Source organism: Rana temporaria, chromosome 10 (assembly GCF_905171775.1).
Source record: "Rana temporaria chromosome 10, aRanTem1.1, whole genome shotgun sequence".
NCBI lineage: Eukaryota > Metazoa > Chordata > Amphibia > Anura > Ranidae > Rana > Rana temporaria.
In genome coordinates, this window is record NC_053498.1 from 12,157,703 (window position 1) to 12,177,270 (window position 19,568).

The window sequence follows — 19,568 nt, forward strand, 5'->3', positions numbered from 1 at the left end:
TGGCCAAAACATCACCCACTTGGGCACCACATGCTTGACCAAGACATATGTCGACCTGCCATGCAGTTCGTTGGCAAGCATACCAGAAAGACACCAAAGAACAAAGCGGACCTCCCCTTGCCCCTCATCAGCTGGGACCTCCAACCCCACTAGACACTCAGTCCTCTCTGAAGCCTGCACTGATAGGACTGAAGGTGTAGAAATAGGTGTGTCACAACCTAGTAGTACATGCGGGAAATCTACTGATGGTAGCAGACAAATTTCCCTGCCCCAGCTGCTGCAGCGCCGAAAGAAGTACTCTCTCAGCCATCCACATGCCCAGCGGTTGAATGCTAGCTTAGCGAAATTGCTAGCACTTCAACTGCTACCTTTTCAGTTGGTAGATTCTGCCCCCTTCCTTGAGTTTGTGGAATGTGCGGTACCTCAGTGGCAAGTACCCAACCGCCACTTTTTCTCACGGAAGGCGATTCCCCCTCTCTACCGCCATGTGGAAGGCAATGTCCCGGCCTCGCTGGACAGGGCGGTCAGTGGTAAGGTGCATCTTACCGCTGCCTCATGGTCCAGCAGGCATGGACAGGGACGTTACCTCTCTTTCACGGCGCATTGGGAGACTCTGGAGGTTGTTCCGCCACCATGCCTCCAAAACACTTCTTCCTCTGTGGCCTCTTCCTGTGCTGATGTTTCCTCGGAACCAGCCGTGCTCCGTAGGCGTACGAGGGGCTACGCAGGAATGCAGGCAAAGAGATGCCATGCGGTCCTAGAGCTGGTGTGCTTGGGAGACAGGAGCCACACTGGGGCAGAGTTTCTGTCAGCTCTACAGGGGCAGGCTCAGAGGTGGTTGATGCCACGCCAGCTGAAGCCAGGAATGATGGCACCAACCTCCTCTCTGCCCTGCGACAGGGAAAACTGACCCATGTGCCCTGTTTTGCTCATGTTCTGAATTTGGTGGTGCAGTGGTTCTTGGGCAGGTACCCAGGCTTACAGGATGTCCAGAAGCAGGCCAGAAAAGTCTGTGTGCATTTCCGAAGGTCATACAATGCCACTGCTCGGCTGACAGACCTCCAAAGGGAATACAACCTGCCCAAGAACCGCCTAATCTGTGACATGCCCACCAGATGGAACTCTACATTGGCCATGCTGCAGCGGCTGCACACGCAGCAGAGGGCCATCAATGAGTACAGTGATTCACCCAAACCTGGTCCTTAAGCGGTTAAATTAAAAAACCTTATTTAAATTTAAAAAATCCGATTTTTTTTTATAATTTTTTTTTCAAATCATTGATTTTTATCCACCCTGGTATTGATTGGTTAAATAAAAAAAAAAAACGTATTTAAATGTAAAAAATCCAATTTTTTTTTTAATAATTTTTTCAAAAAATCATTGATTTTTATACAGCCTGGTATTGGTCTCTTTTGTGTAGATATTTTGCTTACCAAAAAAAAGCAAGAGGGAATTGGCAATCTTGCAAAATATATATATAGTAGATCCAAAGGGAATTTTATTTTTACTATTATACTTTTTACACATTCTTCTTATTAAATAACAATACATTTGGTTTGACATTCAATACTGCAAGAAAAATAGTGATGCTACTTCAAAAAAGTTAGCACCATAATGACAATAATCCAGAAGTCCGTAACTTATAGTATATCACAAAGATTAAAAAGATACTTGTGATTCCGTAGCTAAAGCAATAATTTCAGTAAAAGAGCAAAAACAATCAACGGCACGAGGGCGCCATGATGGAGTCCAAGACTTGCACTATTGCAGACGTAATTATAGGTCGTGGTTATTCCACTGGTGGTGAAAAGCGTGCTGGTGAGCTTGCAGATACTTTCTGTGGCACAACCCTGAAATGCCAGTGCAGATGTTTGATACCCTGGGGGGAGAGAAGAAAAATTTGTTTACAATATGGCACTAGTATTCCTAAAAACGATTGTTTTGTATGGATTCTATCATTACGATGTTTGCATAAGAACATTTTTGATGTAATTATCAATTTTTTCATTACTGTGCCAGAATTCACAATGATCCTTTGAGTACAGATACATAAATGTTCCCTCTAGAGCAGGGGTCTCCAAACTTCTCAAACAAAGGGCCAGTTTATTGTCCTTCAGACTTTGGAAGGGCCGGATTGTGGCCAATTAGGGGGCAGAAAATGTCCCGGGCCCAGCATTAGCAAGAATAAATATGGCCTCAAGGTTGGGGGTCAGTAGGAGGAGGAGTAGTGCCCATATCAGTAGGAGAAATAATATCCCATCATTGTTTTCAGTAGAAGAATAGTGCCCCCTTGTTGGTGTCAGTGGGAGTAATAGTGCCCCAAGGGGGCTGGATAAAGGCTAGCAAAGAGCCACATCTGGCCCTCGGGCCGCAGTTTGGAGACCCCTGCTCTAGAGCAGCCTTAGACAGGCCATACATGATCAAATTTCAAAATAATTTTCTTTCGAAAATCAGAAAATTTGTGTGTTTTGTGATCCGATGGTGCCACCATTGATTTCGAAATTCGACCAACCAAGCCTTCAGTTTCACCTCATGTTCCTACAAAAAAAGAATTTACGTGGCTGGGAATCTTTTATTTCCGGGAATTTTCTTTTCCTGCACATGCACATTTATTTTTCGATTTCATTTCTCGCACGATTCTCCCATCAATAATTCGAAAATCGTTTGTTTTTCAAAACATTTCCAACATGTCCGATTATTAAAATTCAATGGCTGCACGAAAATCGGCTGTTGCTGCAGCCCACTAATGGTGCGAAATACGAACGAAAATTCTTAGATAAGATTTTCAAATGAAAATTATTTTCAAAATTCGACCTGTGTATGACCAGCCTTACTGAACCAGGAAGCCTTGAGAGGTTGATAGGGGCTTCTCAGGCAATGACACATTTCTGCCTCTCAGTTAGGGAAGACTCTTACCAATGACCACAAGTGTAAGGAACATTGGGCCAGATTCACAAAAGAGATACGACGGCGTATCTCCTGATACGCCGTCGTATCTCTGTGATCCGCCCGTCCTAACTATGCGGCTGATTCATAGAATCAGTTACGCATAGATAGCCAAAAGATCCGACAGGTGTAATTGACTTACACTGTTGGATCTTAAGGATGCAATTCTATGCCGGCCGCTAGGTGGCAAGGCCATTGTGGTCGGTGTAGAATATGCAAATGACTAGTTACGGCGATTCTCGAACGTCCGCGCTGCCCGTCGATCTAACTTTATGTCGTTTCCGTCGAATTACGCCGCGTAAAATTAGGGCTGAGCCTTAGGTGTTCTAAGCCATGTTAAGTATGGCCGTCGTTCCCGCGTCGAAATGTTAAAAATCACGTCGTTTGCATAAGTCGTCCGTGAATGGCGCTGGACGTCTAAACAAATGGCGTCCGTGCGACGTCATTTAGCGCAATGCACGTCGGGTAATTTTCCCGACGGAGCATGCGCAGTACTTTCGGCGCGGGAACGCGCCTAATTTAAATGGTGCCCGCCCCATTTGAATTAGGCGGGCTTGCGCCGATCGGATTTACGTTACACCGCCGCAAGTTTACAGGTAAGAGTTTTGAGAATCAGGCACTTACGCTGTAAACCTGCGGCGGTGTAACGTAAATGGGATACGTTACGCCGCCGTGGAGTAACGTAATTCTATGTGAATCTGGCCCATTTTTCCCGGTGGCCATCATACTAATTTACCATGAGCTGTAGATATAGTCATAATTAGTAGGGGTTTCAATAGACCTGAACGTTGTTTCAAGGGTTCCTCCAAGTTATCTGTTTCAGTACTGGCCACTTTTACCCCCTTCCTGCTCAGGTCAATGTTCAGCTTTCAATGCTGTCAATTTTGATTGACAATTGCGCGGTCATGCAACACTGTACCCATCAGATTTTTATAAATTTTTTTTCCACACAAATAGAGCTTTCTTATGGTTGTATTTAATCACCACTGGGTTTTTTATTTTTTATTTTTTGCTTAACAAAAATAAAAAAAAATGCATTTTTCTTTGTTTCTGTTATAACATTTTGCAAATAAATAATCTTTCTTCATAAATGTAATTCAAAATGTATTCTGCTATATTTCCTTGGTGAAAATAACCCAACGTGTTAATTATTTAGTCTGTAGGAGAGTTATAGAGTCCACAAACTATGGGATATATCTGAAAATTGATCAATTCTGATGTATTAACACTCTATCTAATTTTTTGAGACCTAAAAACGCCAGGACAGTAAAAATATCCCCCAAATAACCCCTTTTTAGAAAGTAGACAATCCAAGGTATTTAGTAAGAGGCATGGCAAGTTTTTTGAAGTGGTAATTTCACAATTTTTTGGAAATAAAGATATAAAAAAATAAAAATATTTTATTTTTTTACATACAGTCAGCGTTTTTTTACATACAGTCAGCGGTTTCCTATAACTGGTGTGGCGGTGATCAGGGACACTGACTGGTGACAGTATGTAAAAAAAAAAAAATACTTCTTTGAATTATGGAAATCAATAATGTGATGGATTAGATAACCCAGCCCAGTTTCTTTTTTGTGGGTTTAGTAGTCATTAGACAGTGTGATAACAACCTCTTCACGCTGACGTAACCCATATATGACCTCACTGCACTGGGCTTTTTTCCGGGGGAAAATATATGTTTCTCAAGTGGCAGTTGCCGCTAAATAATTCAGGGGAGTGCAAGCTAGCGGCCCTTACCCCCCCGGGAGGAGGAAAAGGGAAGGTGAAGATCACCGCAAGCACATCAATGACCCCCCCAGGCGTTAGACAGATTTGATGCCCACCCCAACCACCCCCCCCCCCCGCGGGAGATTAACCTTAACATAGGAGGCAGAGAGAATGAAGAGCTGGGGCATTGCTTCTCCTCCGGGCTGAACAGGAAGTGTGTCCTCTGACATTTGGAGTCCTAAGCCTCCCTGGCCAATCTCTGCACCCCGAGCACCCACCCTTTTTTAAAGCCAATTAGAGCCTGAGGCTCTAATCATGTGCTTTAAAAAAAACACATTGAAATCTATGTGTCCGGTGCCCTGCATGTAGATTAGGGGCCGGGCACATGGATTAGGGGGTGGTGCCCATGCGCCCCTTATGAACTGGCCACCACTGTGTTTCTCCCTTTGTGCTGGGAGCGTACCACACCTGTAAATAAATATCATTGTAAACTGAATTATACACATTATTGGTTTACCTGTATCAGTTCTAGCAAGGCGCATACAGTTCGTTTCATTGCCTGTGCACAGCATGCTGTTGTCCGGTGTACACTGCTCACTGTTAATTGACAGACACTGTGAACAGGATTTCCCATTTTGTGTTGTGGTATTGTATTCTGGTACTGTGTAAAAGAAAGAGAACAAGGGGACTATATTAATATACAATTGAAAATATATTGCTAGATATGACATCATGAGGTAAGGAAAATAGAAAACAGGAAATGAAAGAAGATGATGGAAAAGGAGAGGAGGGGAGGAGAAGAGGTGGGAGGAGAGGAGGGGAGTAAAAAGGAATGGTGAAAAGAAGTGAGGAAATAGAGGAAGGGAGGACAGTGGCTAAGTAATAAAGAGGAAGGAGGGGGGAGAGATAAGGGAACGGAAATGGCGAGAAAGGAAAAGGGGGAAGGAGGGGAAATGGTTTACAAATAAGTATAGGGTAGGGAAAAGGGGAGGATGGAAGAGGAAAGGTTGAGAAGAGAAGAGGGGAGGATTAGAGAGGAAAGGGTGGAAAAGAGAGAACGGAGGATGGAAGAGAAAAGGGTAAAAAACTGGAGAAGGAACAAAAGAAGAAAATAGGGTGGGAGATTATAGGATTTTAGAGGAAAAAGTGGTTAGAGGCGAGGGGAGAATTCAAGAGGAAAGGGTAAAAAAGGGAGACCAGAGAATGGAAGAGGACAAGGTAAGAATGTGAGAGGGTAGGATGGGAGAAGAAAGGATTCAAAGGAGAGATTATAGGATGGCTGAGGAAAGAGTGGGAAGAGGAGAGGGTACCATAGGAGAGTAAAGGGTGGCAGCGAGAGACCAGAGGGTGGAGGAGGAAAGGGTAAGAATTGGAGAGGGAAGGAAGGAAGAAGAAAAGGGTGGAAATGAAAGATTATAGGATGAGAGAGGAAAGGGTGGGAAGAGGAGAGGGGAGGATTGGAGAGAAAAGGAAGAAAAAGAGAGACCGTAGGATGAAAAAGGAAAGGGTAAGAATGGGAGAGGGGCGGGTGGGAGAAGAAAGGGTGGAAATTAGAGATTATAAAATGGGAGAGGAAAGGGTGAGAAGAAAAGAGGGGAGGATTGGAGAGGAAAGGGTACGAACAGGAGAGGGAACAAAGGACAAAAATAGGGTGGGAGGGAGACATTATAGGATTTCAGAGGAAAAAGTGGGAAGAGGATAGGAAAGAGATCAAGAGGAAAGGGTGATAAAGAGAGACTAAAGAGAGACCAGAGGACGGAAGAGGAAAGGGTAAGAATGGGAGAGGGAAGGAAGGAAGAAAAAGGGGTTCAAAGGAGAGATTATGGGATGGCTGAGGAAAGAGTGGGAAGAGGACAGGGTACTATTGGAGAGGAAAGAGTAAAAAAGAGAGACCAGAGGATGGAAGAGAAAAGGGTAAAAATTGGAGAGGGGAGGATGAGAGAAGAAAGGGTGGGAAGGAGAGATTATAGGATGGGAGATGAAACGGTGGGAAGAGGAGAGGATTAAAGAGGATAAGGCTGAAAAGAGAGACTGGACGATGGAAAAGGAAAGGGTAAGGCCGCGTACACACGATCAGTCCATCCGATGAGAACGGTCCGAAGGACCATTGTCATTGGTGAACCGATGAAGCTGACTGATGGTCTGATGTGCCTACACACCATCAGTTAAAAACCTATCGTGTCAGACGTAAAACACAACGACGTGCAGAAAAAAACGAAGTTCAATGCTTCCAAGCATGCGTCAACTTGATTCTGAGCATGCACGGGTTTTGAACCAACGCTTTTGCATACTAACCATCGGTTTTGACCTATCGGTTATCAGTCCATCGGTTCAATTTTAAAGCAAGTTCTAAATTTTTAGACCGAAGGATAACTGACCGATGGGGCCCACACACGATCGGTTTGGACCGATGAAAAGGTCCTTCAGTCCGTTTTCATCGGTTTTGACCGATCCTGTGTACGCGGCCTAAGAATGGGAGAGTGGAGGATGAGAGAAAAAAAGGGGCAAGGAGAGATTATGGTATTGGAGAGGAAAGGGTGGAAAGAGGAGAGGATAGGATTGTAGAGGAATAAGTGGAAAAGAGAGACCGGACAATGGCAAAGAAAAGGGTAAGGATGGGAGAGGGAAGGATTGGAGAAAAAAGGTGGCAAGGAGAGATTATAGTATTGGAGAGGAAAGGGTAGAAAGAGGAGAGGGGAGGATTGTAGAGGAATAAGTGGAAAAGAGAGACCGGACAATGGCAAAGAAAAGGGTAAGGATGGGAGAGGGGAGGATGGGAGAAAAAAAGGTGGCAAGGAGAGATCATAGTATTGGAGAGGAAAGGGTAGAAAGAGGAGAGAGGAGTATTGTAGAGGAATAAGTGGAAAAGAGAGACTGAACAATGGCAAAAGAAAGGGTAAAAAAGGAAGAGGGGAGGATCTGAGAAAAAAGGACTAAAAGGAGAGATTATAGGATGGAGGAGGAAAGAATTGAAAGAGGACAGGGGACTATTGGAGAGGAAAGGGTGGAAAAGAGAGACTGTAGTATGGAAGAGAAAGGTGTAAGGTTGGGAGAGGGGAGGTTGGGGAAAAAAGCATGGGAAAGAGAGATTATAGGATGGGAGAGGAAAGGGTGGGATGCAGAGAGGGGAGGAGAGGAGAAAAGAAGAGAAGACAAGAGAAGACAAGAGAGGACATGTGGGCTGGGGGTGAGAGAAGAGAGTGAGGCAAAAGTAGAAGTAGTGGAAAGGAGAGAGAGAAAAAAAGTAAAGGGAAGAAGAGGAGAAGGGGGAAAGAAAAGGAAGAGAAGGGTGGGATGGGTAGAAAACGTTTGGAACACTTACATTTAGGTATAGAGGGGGAACATCTATTGTTTATTGAGCAGCATGAAATTGCCATCCTTAGGGACCCTCCTGGGAAAGTGCTGCTTCCAGTCATGTTACATTGTTTAACTGGAGAACATGATCTGAATATATTTGTAGAAGTTCCATCTGTGTGAAAAAGTAGAAAACACAGTCTGTAGTTGTCATAATAACGTAATATTAATCTACATTCTATCCCATGTTTATGATAATCTGGGTGTGAGAATCAATGTTAGTCAATCCCAACCTTCTAATATAAGACAAAGTCACCTTGCTCTACAGTAATAATAAGGACATTTTTTGTGTATTAGTATTGTTCTGACAACAAAAAAACCAGGGTGACTTCCTTTTCTTTGAGGCCATATATGTGTTGAGGCAGTCCCAGACTTTTCTTTTTAGAAAGCCCAACAAGGGTTACAAACAACCTCAAGGAACCATTATTCAATTTTGAAAATAAAGAATGTACACAAATAATGTTCTGATGGGTTAAATAGGGACAAGTCAGTAAAAGATCAGGATAAATTATAGTATTAAAAACGTATTTTTTATTTTATTTTAAGAGAATATCCCATGATAGAAAATTACTACTGCATGTATGATTGTAAAACAGATCGGGGACTCCTTTCCTTTAATATGTATTTATTTTTTGTTGTTGTTTACAAACAAACATATCAATAAAATGTTTATAAAAGTACAAAATAATGTAAAAAAAAGTGTAAAAGCAGAATTGATCGACAAATGTAGTTTCCGGTAAAAATATCGAATGACATGATATACCAACTTGCCATCTTGCCATTTAGGCTTATATAAGTATATGAAGTGTATTGCCACATCTACAGTATGCATTTTTCTTTTTTGTATGTACACAAAAGCAAACTTGCAATTATTACAATTAACAAAGAAAAACAAGTTAATTTTTTTTTCTTCTTTTTTTTTAAATGCTTTTTTGACTTACTTTGGGTGATGGTTTCAATGTGTGTAGTGGAGCATTCATTCTCGGCTGGACAGTTCACAGTGCCTCCCGTACAGTCTGAGTTTGATGAGCTTGAACATTTTGTGCAAGATAAAGCTCTGCCTGTAATTAAATAAAATCACAATTGGAAGTCCATTTTACCCTTCTGTTGGTTTGTCAGAGGCTAGGAGTTAGAGCAGGGGTGCCCAACCAGTGGCCCGGGGGCCACATGTGGCCCGCGGGGGCCCTCTGATGTGGCCCATGACCTCCTGCTCTGGGATGGCTGGTTGGCTGCCATCCCAGAGCCCAATGTTGTGAATGAAGCCAGCGGTAGAGGAAGCAAGCGACTTTTCAGAAAGTGCACCACTGCTGCAGGATATAATAGACGTCTATGGCAAAGTGCAGCTAACCGCCGGGCAAAACTCAGGTACACTGTGCTGCACCCACAGTGTGGGTAGACCGCAGACCATCAGTGTAAAAGCAGTCTTAGGCCCCTTTCACACGATTGGTCCAACCCAATCGGACCCTCCATTCACCTCTATGGAGCGGCAGACTTTTGTCCATTTACAGCCGCCTACCTCCAATCCAATCCGTTAAAAAAAAAAACAGAAGTGGATCCCTCCCCTTCTAATCCGATCGGATCAGAGGGCCCATAGAGTAGATTGGGCTGTGTCGGTTTTGCATATGCAGACTGGACACAGACCTGACAACTGCCCACAACGCTCATTGTGGCCCTCGGCCTTCAAAAGGTTGGGCACCCCTGAGTTAGAGCTTCTGATGGCAAAAATAACGGTAAAATAAAAAGCTTACCCAAAACTGGCCTTTAACCCTTTTGCTGGCAGGTCTGTACGTTAAAAGTGAGGGGTTTCACACAGAATCCGGTGGCTGCTGTCCAATTGCACACACACACCCCCGGTACCGATGATTGCCACCTCCCCTCCATTCCCCGTCATGTTTTCTGGGTTCCGCTTCCCTACCTAAGGGCCCAGGAGCAACATGGTGGGTTGACACATGTCCACTCTCCTCCCCTTCTCTGTATCCCCGGCTAGCTTAGCTAGAATAATGTTTTGCAATACGACCTGCATTGCAAAACATTCAGAGGAGCCCAAAGGAGATGTGAAGGGTCTTTTAGACCCTGCATGTCTCAATAAGGAGAACCTGTTACCTAAAAATCATCACGTGATAAAAAAAGTTAAATAACAAAAAATGGGGGGGGGGGGATAAACTTACACCCAAGCACATACAACCCCTCAAAATGGAATCGGGGTGTCAGCTATAGGCCTACCCCTTAGTCAACAATGAATAGCTCACATATTGTTTGGTTTTCAAGTTTTGAATTTTCAAAGTTTACATATTTTTGGTGTTTTTTTGTTGGGGGGGGGGGGGGTTAGATGGTTGAGTGGAATTCTGAATACAGTCTGGAGGAAGAATGGAAAAGGTATCTATGTTTTAAAGATTAGTGCCTGTATTATATTTGCTTTCCCGTTATATACAATGAAAGTTGGTAATTATATGTTCATCGTGTGGCATATGAAATCCCTCTGGATTTTTAATAATTTTTATTAATAATTTTTTTATAATTTTTTTTGTTAATAATTTATGTACATTCCAGGAATACTACCTGCGTCTTTGATTGTTTTCTAAGAAAAGAAGGGGAAACTGTCCTGCACGCTCTTAGCCTAGTCCTGGGGTATGCGGTGACATACAGTATTTCTCTACAAGTTTTAACTTTGTATTGACCTTTTTTGTAAAATGTTATATATAAATATGTGTTGTAATAAATCCAATAATTATTTTTTTAAAAATCCCACCAACCCAGAGGTGTTCAGTCTTCAAAAAAAGAAGGGGGTGCCCCAGGGATTGTGTGGGACAAAGTTAGATACCATGAAATAGAGTAGAAAATATAAAAAAAGTAGTACAAGTTTATTACAAAAAAAGCGTACAATTACATACAATGGATAATTTATAAGATCAAAGACACAAAGGTCGTGTTACAGAGATGTACAGCTAAATTCTAGAGCACTATGTAGGTCTCAGAAATGAAAGTCCAACCATAATACATGGGTTCAGAAGTCCCGACATGTTTCGGAATATTACAATTCCTTCTTCACAGGGCTGAAAAAACATAATGACCATGTAAGCTGAAGATCTCAGCACTGCGCCCACATCTGGGGTTGAGGAGGGGGGGAGCACCTGCCTGAAGTCAGAGATTTTACCTGACACCTTGTCTTTGTTGCTGGATAAACCAAACAGCCAAATCTCAAACCCTTTAATTTCCTTTTTAGAAAATTCTTACAACACCTGTTATATCAGTGGTCATCAACCCTGTCCTCGGGGCCCACTATCAGGCCAGGTTTGCAAGATAACTGAAATACATGACAGGTGATATCATTTGCTGCTCAGTGATTGCAGTATTCCAGTCTGCATCTCCCCAAGGTAATCCATAAAATCTGGCCTGTTAGTGGGCCCCGAGGACAAGGTTGATGATCACCAGGGCGGACTGACAACTCATGGGGTCCCCGGGCAATAGGAGATTATGGGGCCCCCGGGCAATAGGAGATTATGGGGCCCCTCGGGCAATAGGAGATTATGGGGCCCTCGAGCAATAGGAGATTATGGGCCCCCCGGGCAATAGGAGATTATGGGGCCCCCAGGCAATAGGAGATTATGGGGCCCCCGGGCAATAGGAAATTATGGGGCCCCCAGGCAATAGGAGATTATGGGGCCCCCGGGCAATAGAAGATTATGGTACCCCGGGCAATAGGAGATTATGGGGCCCCCGGGCAATAGGAAATGATGGGGCCCCCAGGCAATAGGAGATTATGGGGCCCCTGAGCAATAGGAGATTATGGGGCCCACAGGCAATAGTAGATTATGGGGCCACACAGAATACACACACACAGACAGTATACATGCACAGTATTCACACACAGACACACAATATACACACACTGAAATGGTACTGAAGAGGCGGGGCAGCTATAATCTTGGGATTTTTAGACCAGAAGGATGTTGGTAAGGGACATTTCAGGGACAGATGTAAAAAAAAAAAAGATTTTTAAATACTGTCCCTGGTTTTACTGAGTCTGGTAACCCTGATGGGGCCCCCAGGCAGTGCCCGAGTGACTAAATGGTCAGTCCGCCCCTGATGATCACTGTGTTATATGACCTTAGATCAGGCTTGCCAAAGCTCCGGCAGGGAGTAAATACAAGTAAATAATGCAATCTATTCCCAGAGAATAGGCTGAATTATCACATTTTAAGAGTAAGAATTTAGATTATTACAGATGCCCATTGGTAACTGTTTCTCTTTCAGTACCAGTGAACCAACGCCGCATGTAAAAAAAAAAAATTAAATATAAAATAAGAAGGTCACTTACCAGTTGTTACAAGAGAAGTCAGCGCAAATAAAGCTACTAAAAGCATTCTGGTCGGGAGGATTTCACAGATTCAACCAAGATAGTAACAAGCTATCTAATGCTTACTCCTGTCAGTATAAGGTGTGGAGGAGAGCAGAGATTTAGAGACAATTGCGTAAAAGTTGATTCCAAGCAGAAAGCACATTTCAGTGGTGGGTGCAGCTGTTCCATCCAGTGTGGGGACATCTTGTCATTGCCAGCAGTCTGACGTACTGACGGGTGTAATAGGTGTGTGACAATGCAGGTTATGGGAGAGACTCGTCGCTATTCAGCTATGCCGCTCGGCAGCTTTTTACAGGTTTGTCTGAACACCGTATAAGTGTCTGCATTCTAAGAATACTTTCCTTTTCTTTACCCGAGGCAAATGACTTTACACACCCAAGTTGTCATTTTATGTAACAAGATCATTGGGCTCAAAACCAAGTTCAGTAAGAAGCCTAGACCTGTTCTTGCTTTTGTTCTTAGGGCCTTCCTTTCATTTTTTTCTTCCCCTTCTTAAATTATTTTTTCTAGCCTGTTTTCAATCTTCCTTCCTTCTGTCTTTCCTTCTTCCCATCCACCCATCCTTCCTTTCCATCATCCCTCCCTCCCCTTCCTTCCTATCCTCACTCTCTGCCATCCTTCCTTCCTTTCCTGCTGCCTTTCCTTCCCCCTACTATTTACTTCTGCCCTTCCTCCCTTCCCTCCTTCCCTCTTGCCCTTTCTACCATCCCTCCTCCCACCCTTCCTCCCTTCCCTCCAATCACTCAATCCTTCTCTTCCTTCGTTCCTTCCTCCCTCTCTCCAATCATTTATTCCTTCTCTCCTTCCCTTCTTTCCTTCCCTTCTTTCGTTCTTCCCTTCCTTCCTTCCTTCCTTCCTTCCTTCCTTCCTTCCTTCCTTCCTTCCTTCCTTCCTTCCTTCCTTTCTTCTTAATTTTATTCCTGCCCTTCCTTCCTTGACACCAGCCCTTCCTTACCTACTCCCCTTCCTCCCTTTCTTCCTGCCTATCCCCACTCCCTGCTGTCCTTCCTTCCTTCCATCCACCCTTCCTTCTACTCTTTCCTCCGTCCCTCATGCTCTTTCTTCCTTCATTCGCTTCCTCCTATACCTCCCACCCTTATTTTCTTTCCTTCCTTTCCTCCCTAAAACCATTCCTTCTTTCCTTCCTCCCCTCCCTCCAATTGTTCCATCCTTCCCTACTTCTCTCCTTAATTGCTTCCCTTCCTTCCTTATTTCCTTCCCTTCTTTAGTTCTTCCCTTCCTTCCTTCCTTCCTTCCTTCCTTCCTTCCTTCCTTCCTTCCTTCCTTCCTTCCTTCCTTCCTTCCTTCCTTTCTTCTTAATTTTATTCCTGCCCTTCCTTCCTTGACTCAAGTCCTTCCTTACCTACTCCCATTCCTCCCTTCCTTCCTTCCTATCCTCACTCCCTGTTATGCTTCCTTACTTCCCCCTCTTATTTACTTCTGCCTACTCCTTCCTCCTTCCATTAGACCTTCCACCTTCCCTCTTGCCTTTTCTTCCTACATGCCCTTCCTTCTATCCCTCCCACCCTTCTTTTCATTCTTTTCATTCCTTCCTGCCTTCCTTCCCTTCCTCCCTACAATCTTTCCTTCTTTCCTTCCTTCCCTCCTTCCCTCTAATTGTTCCATCCTTCCCTCCTTCATTTCTTCTCTTCCTTCATTCTTTCCTTCCCTTCCTACCCTCCCTCCCTGCTGCCCTTCCTTTCTTCCTCTTTCTTGTTCTTTCTTGGTGATTTTAAATCAAATATCAGTCTGGATTATATTTGTTGAGTGGTGCTTTTATTCCTTGTCCTATATTTTCAAGTGTCTAAGATAGAGATTGAACAACGTCTATTATTTAATAGCTTCCTTCTTTCTTTCTATCTTTCCTTCCTTACTTCCCTATCTTCTATCTATCTATCTGTCTATCTATCTATCTATCTATCTATCTATCTATCTATCTATCTATCTATCTATCTATCTATCTATCTAATCTATCTTATCCTATTTAACTATATTATCTATCTTATCTATCTTATCCTATTTATCTATCTTATCCATCTTATCCTATTTATCTATCTTATCTATCTTATTCTATTCTATTTATCTATCTTATTCTATTTATCTATCTTATCCTATTTATTTATCTATCTATCTTCATTCTTTTTATCTATCCTTATTATATTTATCTGTCTATCTTTATTCTATTTATCTATCTATATTCTATCTATCTATCTATCTATCTATCTATCTATCTATCTATCTATCTATCTATCTATCTATCTATCTATCTATCTATCTTTATTCTATTTATCTATGTATCTTTATTCAATTTATCTATGTATCTTTATTTTATTTATCTATGTATCTTTATTCTATTTATCTATGTATCTATCTATCTTTAATCTATGTATCTTTATTCTATTTATCTATCTATCTTTACTTTTTCTAATATTTTTCAAATACCTAGTGGTACAATGACATATTGCAGTGAGCATTACAGCCAGAACTGCTTTTATGTCTATAACTCCTGCTAGGATCTATTTTTTTTTTAGGTCAGGTTAGAAATATACAATAGAAATAAATGTTTGTTTGCCTATATCCTTTAATATGATTTACTAAAATTGTCTGAAAATGTATTAGTAAAATGTAGCCACTTACAGTATCTAAATGGTTTCCAAAATACAAGACCGATACAAAGCAATCGCTCGGTGCCTGGCAAGGCAAGTTGTAAAATGTAACACAAATAAAGAATTCATTGATAAAGGTTTTCAAGTTACTGTATTATAAAGAAAAGAAGCACATGCAAAAAACTGAAGTTCTGAGACCAGGATTAAGCAGAGAGCACATGCAGTCCTTTAAAAATAAATTCAATAGTGTACAGTATTTTTAGAAATAAAAAGCAACTTGGGCATTTGTGAATACCCTCATTTTATGCATGAGGGTTTAATTATATTTTTTAAGTGTAGTGCTACCCCTGTTGGGGCCGCTGGTTTAACTGGTGCAGATGCCACCCAAGCAACACTCCGGCTCCAATAAACAGTCTAGGGGTTGTCTTATTGTAAATTATTGCTTGGAGACAAGAGAGCGTCTAGGGCATGGGATACTTTAAAGCAACATCAATGAAAGAGCAGTCTAAACCCTTACATCTGGGGAAAAGTCTTTTTGTTCTTGGTTACCTTGCACAATTGCAAAGCTTTAGTTAACCAGTCCAACTTCAGGAACATTTCACAGTTCAGGAACGCACTCTTCACAAGGCTCACAGTCTAGGACACCGCGGACACCACTGAGGACAGGGGAATGTATGTGGAAGGTATCTGATACCCTACGAGAGCAATCTCCGTCGGGGGAAATGCCCAGCATTTTCTGTATATCCCAAAAGCACACAGTCACCAGGAATCAGTACAAAGTCATTACTCACAAGCAGGGGTCAAGTCCTGGGGAAAAAAGTGTGGGAACTCCCACCCAAGATCCACTCCCCCACCAAAAAAAATAAATGATACGCTCATATGCATAATTACTAAACCGCATGTTTTTTTTTTTCAATCCACTGTACCTTAGTAATCTTTTATGTTACTGGCCGCTTCCTGTATAACACTTCATCAGGAAGTGTTAAGAAAGTTCTTTCTAAATCCTGTGATAACTTTCTGCAGACCTCCGCAATGTCTCCTGGAAACAATGACAAAAGCTCCCAGGAGACATTGCGGCATCGAGGAAGTGACAGAATACCCGCACACTACCCAATGAATCCATATACAGGAAGCGGCCAGTAACATAAAGGATTACTAAGGTTCGCCTGTCCCTGACAGTGACTCGAGCTGGGCATCGCCACTTAGTAAAGGATTGGCTCGGGCGGCTCGGCTGCTCTCGGCTGCTCTAGTCCTGCAAAAGGAACTGCGTTCCTGCTGTAAAAAAGTGCAGGAACTCCGTCCTGACGCGTTCTCGCAGGACTTGAGCCCTGCTCACAAGTCACCAAGACAGCTGCCCCCTTTCAGCTTCTTCTGGACACCTCCCATTGAGGGAGAAAAAATCCTTCTCAAGACCAGATTCCTTTGGGTGAAGTTCTGCAGCCAATTCAAGGTCCCATTCAGGTCTCCAGTTCTATGACCTCAAAGAGAGTACCACAATCCAAGGCTTGCCTCCAAAAGGCCTCAGTCCCCTCTAAGGCTGGGAACTCCTTGCTGGGGAAAACAATCTCTCCAGGGATTCACACTTTTTAGCAGCTTCCCCATCCACAATCTCGGCACACAGCTCAGGGATTGGCTATAGGCTCTGATCAAGATTAATTCTGTTTTTTTTTAATTCTCCATCCCTAAACTCTAGAAACTTCTTCTAGAGGCAGCGGAAATCAGTCAACCTCCCAGCTTGTGAAACCCTGAACAGACCAAAACAAACCATCTCTGCTCCCTTGATTACAGAAGGAGCCAAAAACAAAATTCTTCTAGTTCATTTTTTGTGATGTTTACTAGTGTTAATGTCTATAAAGACAGAAGTCTATTATTTTTTTTAATCAACTAGAATAGAATAGAACTAGAATAGAAAGTAATTATAACAACATCTATCAAGATAACACGCATCCTACAGTTTCTATCACTTTCCCATTTAAAGTAGACATGTGCATTTGTTTTCGTCCGAATGCATTTTCGTCCGAATTTTCACGTTCGTTTTAACAAACGATAACGAATATGCAAATCCGAAAGATCCGACATAAAAAATGTTGTTTCGTTGTGACAACAGTTTGATATAGAGAGAAGATTCGACATAACGATAACAATAGCGATCTGTGTCTATGGAACCTGCGGTTAAATGTGTCTAACCTAACTCTATTAGTCAAAGATTATTCGACATAGAGAGAAAAGATTTGACATTATAGAGACATGAAGATTCGACGAAGCAGCTAAAAACATACGATCACCACGAGAGGACATTTCTGGTCAAATGCTCCGCCCATAGAATTCTAATGTTGGTTGACTAGTAATAATAATTAACAACTGACCAGGCTTGCACCAGTCTATCCACATGCTGATCTGAATGATATGGGTTTGGGTGACATTTGAGCGGTAATATTTTCATTTTTAGAAATCAAACACAACAACATTTGCCAATAATTTTTTACTTTTTTATCATTGTATTTTTTACATATTTTCTTACAAAATATTCCCAGGTTTTAGCATACGTCATAAACACAATAGATTTTATATATAACAGAGAAAACACTGATGGAAAACAAAGATGACCTTTCATTTGGCTTCATTCTTCATTCTTCCATTCTGGCCCACCCAAAACTGATTCAGTTGTGACTGGATGCTGGGACATTACATTACCCCATATTTATTTATTTGACTGATACTGGGGACTCAAGTGAGAGATTTCTGCATCCAAGTTCCCGACTCCACCCACCAATCACAGCCGGTGCAAAGGGATTCCATTTATAAAAAGTGAAAGTTGGGGCAAAATCAACCACAATTTTTGTTTTTATAAATCCTCCTCATGCTATAGTCTTCTACATCTTGATCCCGCCAGCAGATTCACATAGTAGGAACTAACAAAGGTTTGGCAAAGCCTTGGAATTCACATTAAATAAATATATTACACCGCTGACCACAGATCGGCTTTAGATGTTTCATAATACAAATTTCACCAAAAGAAACAAAACCAGGGTTGGGGCAGAGACAAGACTGTACGTGCGAATACTCCGACTCGTGCAGATATAATTGTATGTGGATGTGAAACTGCTGGAGTTGAAGGACTGGCTGCCAAAGCTACAGATGTCTTCCGTGGCACAACCTCTCATAGCCACTGTTACTGGTTGTGTCCCTGCAAATAAACAAATCATAACTTCTTTAGTTATACAGGTATGTTAAAAAGACTGTTTTGGAAAGTTACAGAAATGATCCATAGACATAGGATGACTGTGGTCCTGTCTTCTTACAGACTGGATATGAAGATAACTGCATAGTAGGGGTTGGCATTTGACAGTAGCTGAGACCCTTTAGCTACTGGAAACAACCATCAGCAGCAGGAAGCAGTCACAGCCTAGGTGCAGGAAGCACTGATTGTACGAGACACTCACTGACTGCAGGAAACCCCTACTGGCTGTATGAGACTCTTGCTGACTGTAAGAGACACCGTTTGACTGTAAGTGAAACCTGATAAAAGTAGGAGACACCTGCAGACCCTATGAGACACTTGCTGATTAAAGGAGACACCTGCTGACTGTAGGAGACACCCGCTGACTCTAGGAGACATCTGCTAATTCTAGGAGATACTGGTTGACTGTGAAAGACACCTGGTGAATGTAGAGTCACCCGCTGACTGTAGGAGACACCCCCTGACTGTAGAAGACACCCACTGAATCTAGGAGGCACCTGCTTAATTTAGGAGACACCAGCTGACTCTAGGAGACACCCACTGTAGGAGATACTGGTTGACTGTGGAAGACACTTGATGAATGTAGAAACACCCGCTGACTGTTGGAGACACCCAGTAAAAATAAGATACACCTGCTGACTCTAGGAGTCACCCACAGTAAGAGACACCGGTTGACTGTAAGCGACACCTGATAAAAGTAGGAGACACCTGCTGACCCTAGGAGACATTTGCTGATTGAAGGAGACACCTGCTTACTCTAGGAGACACCTGCTAACTCTAGAAGATATTGGTTGACTGTGGGAGACATCTGATGAATGTAGAGTCACGCGCTGACTGTAGGAGACACCCGCTGACTGTAGAAGACACCCACTGAATCTAGGAGGCACCTGTTTAATCTAGGAGACACCAACTGACTCTAGGAGACACCCACTGTAGCACATACTGGTTAACTGTGGAAGACACTTGATGAATGTAGAGACACCCACTGATTGTTGGAGACACCCAGTGAAACTAGGAGACACCTGCTGACTGTAAGATACACCTGCTGACTCAAGGAGTCACCCATAGTAAGAGATACTGGTTGACTGTGGGAGACACATGATGCATGTAGAGACACCTGCTGACTGTAGGAGACACTTGCTGACTCTAGGAGACACCTGCTAACTCTAAGAGATAGTGGTTGACTGTGGGAGACACCTGATAAATGTAGAGTTACCCGCTGACTGTAGGAGACACCCGCTGACTGTAGAAGACACCCACTGAATCTAGGAGACACCTGCTTAATCTAGGAGACACTTGCTGATTTTAGCAGACACCCAGTGAAACTAAGAGACACCTGCTGACTGTAAGA

At 42.7% G+C, this 19,568-nt stretch overlaps 2 protein-coding genes across 2 annotated transcripts in view; both read right to left on the bottom strand.

The window, feature by feature from the left end:
- Positions 1-1,478: 1,478 nt before the first annotated feature.
- On the bottom strand, positions 1,479-12,671 carry LOC120916327 (phospholipase A2 inhibitor 25 kDa subunit-like). Its single transcript, XM_040327233.1, has 5 exons — positions 12,329-12,671; positions 8,952-9,071; positions 7,979-8,125; positions 5,174-5,317; positions 1,479-1,879 (listed from the first exon to the last, which is right to left on the bottom strand). Exons 1-5 carry the CDS (start codon positions 12,372-12,374, stop codon positions 1,686-1,688), a joined length of 651 nt encoding a protein of 216 aa, XP_040183167.1. The 5' UTR covers positions 12,375-12,671; the 3' UTR covers positions 1,479-1,685.
- Positions 12,672-17,443: 4,772 nt separating this feature from the next.
- The window catches only part of LOC120916328 (phospholipase A2 inhibitor subunit gamma B-like), a 6,920-nt gene continuing 4,795 nt past the window's right edge, over positions 17,444-19,568 (bottom strand). The window contains exon 5 of the mRNA XM_040327234.1: positions 17,444-18,163. Coding sequence (XP_040183168.1) covers positions 17,970-18,163 — 194 coding nt within the window. The 3' untranslated portion in view covers positions 17,444-17,969. The remainder of the gene's footprint in view (positions 18,164-19,568) is intronic.

Bases quoted from the DNA above. Each gene is read 5' to 3' on its own strand.
- LOC120916327 (XM_040327233.1), bottom strand. From the start codon at position 12,374: ATGCTTTTAGTAGCTTTATTTGCGCTGACTTCTCTTGTAACAACTG. The intron at 9,072-12,328 runs GTAAGTGACCTT...ATTTAATTACAG, and splicing joins GACTTCTCTTGTAACAACTG to GCAGAGCTTTATCTTGCACA. The intron at 8,126-8,951 runs GTAAGTCAAAAA...TTTTTCACACAG, and splicing joins CATTGAAACCATCACCCAAA to ATGGAACTTCTACAAATATA.